Source organism: Austrofundulus limnaeus, unplaced genomic scaffold (genome assembly GCF_001266775.1).
Source record: "Austrofundulus limnaeus strain Quisiro unplaced genomic scaffold, Austrofundulus_limnaeus-1.0 Scaffold92, whole genome shotgun sequence".
In the NCBI taxonomy this organism is placed as follows: Eukaryota; Metazoa; Chordata; class Actinopteri; order Cyprinodontiformes; family Rivulidae; genus Austrofundulus; species Austrofundulus limnaeus.
The window spans coordinates 875,404-879,885 of NW_013952494.1; the positions used below are offsets into that span (position 1 = coordinate 875,404).

General features: G+C 40.2%; 1 protein-coding gene across 1 annotated transcript in view; it reads right to left on the reverse strand.

Moving 5' to 3' along the window:
* The window catches only part of skic3 (SKI3 subunit of superkiller complex), a 17,113-nt gene that overhangs the window by 3,642 nt on the left and 8,989 nt on the right, over window positions 1–4,482 (reverse strand). The window contains exons 25-36 of the mRNA XM_014012526.1: window positions 3,444–3,518; window positions 3,062–3,203; window positions 2,878–2,971; window positions 2,713–2,790; window positions 2,504–2,628; window positions 2,292–2,415; window positions 1,719–1,943; window positions 1,150–1,222; window positions 928–981; window positions 596–707; window positions 288–416; window positions 79–203 (exon numbers count right to left, since the gene is read on the reverse strand). Of these exons, the coding sequence (XP_013867980.1) occupies window positions 79–203; window positions 288–416; window positions 596–707; window positions 928–981; window positions 1,150–1,222; window positions 1,719–1,943; window positions 2,292–2,415; window positions 2,504–2,628; window positions 2,713–2,790; window positions 2,878–2,971; window positions 3,062–3,203; window positions 3,444–3,518 (1,356 nt within the window). The remainder of the gene's footprint in view (window positions 1–78; window positions 204–287; window positions 417–595; window positions 708–927; window positions 982–1,149; window positions 1,223–1,718; window positions 1,944–2,291; window positions 2,416–2,503; window positions 2,629–2,712; window positions 2,791–2,877; window positions 2,972–3,061; window positions 3,204–3,443; window positions 3,519–4,482) is intronic.

The window sequence follows — 4,482 nt, forward strand, 5'->3', positions numbered from 1 at the left end:
ATATATATATATATATTACACTGTTTGTCTCCATTTCCTCATTAAATCTATACGAATAATGCGTGTTTCATATTTCACCTGCATGCAGAGGGTCTCAGCCTGGTCCAGTTGTCCCTCCAGCATGAGACCGGTTACGGCCTGTTGTAACACCCAGCCTTCAAGAGACTGGGCTAGAGGGCGCTCTATCTCCTCCACGCTTCGTACTAAAAAATAAAAACGATTCAGTCTTGGGCTCAAGATACACACACGAAACAAAGTGCATGTTTAAAGGAGACGAGTGAACGCACCTTTCTCAGAAACCACCGACATGAGCGTATGTTCTAGTGACCGTCTACGAGGAGCAGAGCCAGAGAGATAACAGCAAGTGTTTTCAGTGTGACAGGCAGCCATTAATCCAGCCCATGTTGCTGGATCATCTGAAGTGAGAGCAAGAAGAAAGACTCAGATATCCACAATCAGGTTTTTTTTTTTTTTTTTGGTGACAACTGTGCCTGAAAATACAGTTTTGAAGACGAGAATTCACAAAACTATCAAAAGAACAATTAATTTTTACATTGTAATTTTTAAAATAATCAGCATTGTCAGTTTTGTTTACCAGGACAGAGTAATACGGCTCTCTGCATCATCTTCAGGGCATTGCTCTGAGCGTCCTCTCCTGAGTGTCTGCCGCTGGCCAGCTGGTTCACGCCGCTGTACAACAGCGCCCTCTGCAGTCACACAAGCACAAGAACAACACACAGTACGTTTCAGCTTCCAAACTACTGTACCTGAAACTTATTTTTACAAAGGGAATTTAACTTGACCCTCTATGTTTGGGGAGAGTGAAATGATGATAAAATCACATTTCATAAAAAAAAAACACCAAACAGGTAAAGAAAATGATTTACTATGATTTAAAAAATAATAATAATTAAATATGACTTTTACCTTTCCTTGAGTCATACTAGCGAGACAGGCAACGTGACCAGCTACTGCTCCACCCTGTTGCACAAAGAAACAAAAAAATACATTTAAGATCATTTCAACTGTCTCAAAGTAGATATTATCATTTAAGTGTATATGAGTATAATGAGTTGTACTGCTTCGGTACATGAATGTCAAAACAGCAGCTTTCCTGGGTTTCTAGTTAGGATATTTGAATAGACTTACATTTGCCTTTTTAGGGTAGTACTGTGGTATAACTCTGGACAAAAGAGCCCAGAGAGATGGGTTTCCAGGATTTCTGCAAAAAATAAAACAAAATATAGAAATACAATAAACAAAGGCTTTTTGTATCTGATATGTTGACATGTTAAAGATGTGTGGAACAGAATCTCCTGAGAGCCTTTATTGGAGCGTGTTTTTATTGTTTCTACGCATTAAAGAATGCATGAAGCACAAATATGCAAACACAACTATTGTCACTGTCAATATTTTTAATAGAACGTAGTGAGTGAGGTCATTTTTTTCCCAGCAATAAATTAATTCAGTGTTCCAACCAAGTCTGCGTTGTTAGAAGCATATACATATTTAACCATATTATACAATTTTAGTAAAAGCTAATAAATATTCAGACTTATCATACCATCTTCAATCATTTGCTTTATAAATTATTAAGGTGTACATAATAAGGTGTTTTTATACATCCTGTCAAACGTGTTGCTTGTTGTACAAATGCTCATTTTAAAACAGAACTGGATCACCAAAAGGAAAGAAGACATCAGTAGAAGAAGTAGTACCTGTGTACAGCTCTGGAGGCTTCTCTTTGTACTGCACTGTAATTGCCCTGAAGAGCCAACAAAGAGCAGGTGAGCAGACACTGCTGCTCCTCAACACCCGCCGAGGCTGATCCTTGTTTTAGCAGCTCGGTCAGGGCAGCAGCGGCTAGCGTTGCATCACGGCGGACCAATCCCAAGGCACATAAACACAGCAGTGACTCGGAGATGGGCTCCTTTAGCACAGAGCTGCAGACACGGGGATCAGAATTCTATTTGTACGCACATTCTTTAACTCCAAACCATGCAAATGTGAATACTTTGATGTAATTTGTATTTCTGTAAGAAATGAAGCCATGACAGGCAAGTCTGCGTAATTTATGGCGGCATTATCAATTCAAGCAAAATAGGCTGGAAAAAAGAAGTCACAGGATGTGACAATTACAAAAAAAATAAGAATAGGTGAAATCAAAGTTTTAAGAAAATTGCACAACTTCATTATTAAGGTTCAGATGTACAAAGGGAGTAGGGCGAGGATTTTTGTTTTTAATAATTTATGAACAGATGGATGGAATGAGAGTAAGTTCTCAGACTTACCATTTAAAGAGCAGAGTCTTGGCTAAGTCGAGGTTGCCCTGCCGGTGCTGCAGCATAGCCAGAGCAGTCAGGATGTAAGCTTTATCCTTCTCACTGGAAGCCACAGCCAAGGCTCGCTCATAAGCTACAGAAACACACACAGAGTATAATTCACTCCCTCTGGCGTGCAGAACCACATGGTCAATATTTTCCATGTCTCTGCCACTTCTTACTGCTGATGCTTTCAGGGAAGAGTCCTGCCCTGCAGTAGGTCAGAGCCAGCCCTACCAGGTCACTGAGGTCCTGCAGAGGAGTGGAATTATACACCTGTATTGCCTCCTCCCACTGGCCCGAGGTACTGCGAAAATAACACAACTGCACAATTAAAGTTCCAGGAATAAGGGGAGTACATTGATAAATAACTCAAATAAGAGAAAGTTACCATAAAGCCCGAGCATAGCTGCCAAGAGTAAAAGCCAGCTCTTCTGAAGAGGACACTGACTGAAGCAGCTCAACTGCTCTGAGGAGAGAATTAGAAAACAAAAAAGTGTAATTGTTTGTTGATACATTTCTTCGAGACAGTAAAGTCAATCAGTGTGTTTTATACCGCTGGTATGCCTGTAAGGCCTGCCTCTTCAGCTGCAGATGTTCGTTCAGGTAGCCCAGCATAATGAAGGCATCGGGGTCAGACTGGATTCTCTCTGATTGTAAACAGTAATGTCACATGATCAGTTTGACCCGCCTCACCTTCGGTCCTGTTGTTAACAAAAGCCCACTAGCAAACGGCACACCTGTATATTTGCTGAGTGCTACCTGAGCAGCAGAGATTGCATTCATTTGCACAATATTGTAGCGGTACAGCTCAGTGTCCCTGTTATTCTTATCCAGCAGGGTGGAACAAACCCAGTAGGCGTAACCTTTCACGCCCTCCATCTGTGAGAGAAAAAAACATTTAGTGACAACAGAGAAGGAGACAGGAAATACTGTAAAGAACATGAAATGAATTAACAAAACAAGAAGTCCAACATATAACAAATTCCTTAAAGACAGAAGCAAAACATCTTGAAATTGAAAATCATGTGGAGTACATGTAAAAAAAAACAAGGTGAAGCAAAGTCTGTTGTTATCCAGCTAACGAAGGGGTGTCACAGTAGCAGTGGTCTTGTCACATACATGTGTGCTGAGTTCAGTAGTGTGCCTGAACAGATCCATAGTGTCGTAGCTTCCCACACGCTCTGCTATCAGCGCCTGGTAAGACGACAGAAACCATAAACTATAATTAACAAAAGACAAAGAGGCAGAAAAAAGCTTACATTAACTGAACATTAACAACCACAACACCAAACATTAATGTCACATTTCTTGCTACTCAACCTGCATCAACTGAAATGTAAAAAACAACTTAATTATTACTTCCTAGTGAGAAGTTTTGAAGTTGGTTGTGTTTGCACACGGTACAGGACAGGGTTATAGAGAACTAAATTGCTCAGGGGGCTATAGTTACTCAAAGCCGACACCCGGGGAGGGGGGTGGGACCATTGCTCATAAATTCAGTATGTAGCAGAACAAGTATCATCTTGTACCTTTTAAATTTGTTTAATTCAATTATATATTTAAAAATTGTAAATGTACTTTTATATTAAATGAAGTAAAAAATGTTTTTTTCTTCAAAATTGTTTTAGCTCACTTGTGGGCCAGACAGAAGTCACCCGCAGGCCAGATGTCGGCCACGGGCCACCAGTTGAATAGCCCTGGTATATGAGATATAACGTTATATTGTGTGTGGACATTTTGAGGATGATGATGCCTTTATTGTCACTGTACAGAGCACAATGAAATTACATTTAAGAACACCCATTCAAGAAGACACACATGACAAACATGGGGGAACAGGTGAACAGGTCATGCGGAAACCAGCAGGGGTCGCGCTACCTTTAAAAAAGAAAAACGAAAATACCACACAAGGGTAGATGAGGAAAAAAACAAAACATCATATTACATCAACGAAATATGTTGCACTATGGTGTTTATAGAAAAAAAAAACTTTTGCAGAGCAAAGATTTATAGCCAGAGGAGTTGTGAGTTTAGAGGGCGTGTATCTGAAGCCATGAATGTTGTATGCACTTGTGTGAATATCTGAAGAATCAGCCTGAAGATTCTAGTTCCCCCAACACACACACACACACACACACACACACACACACACACACAC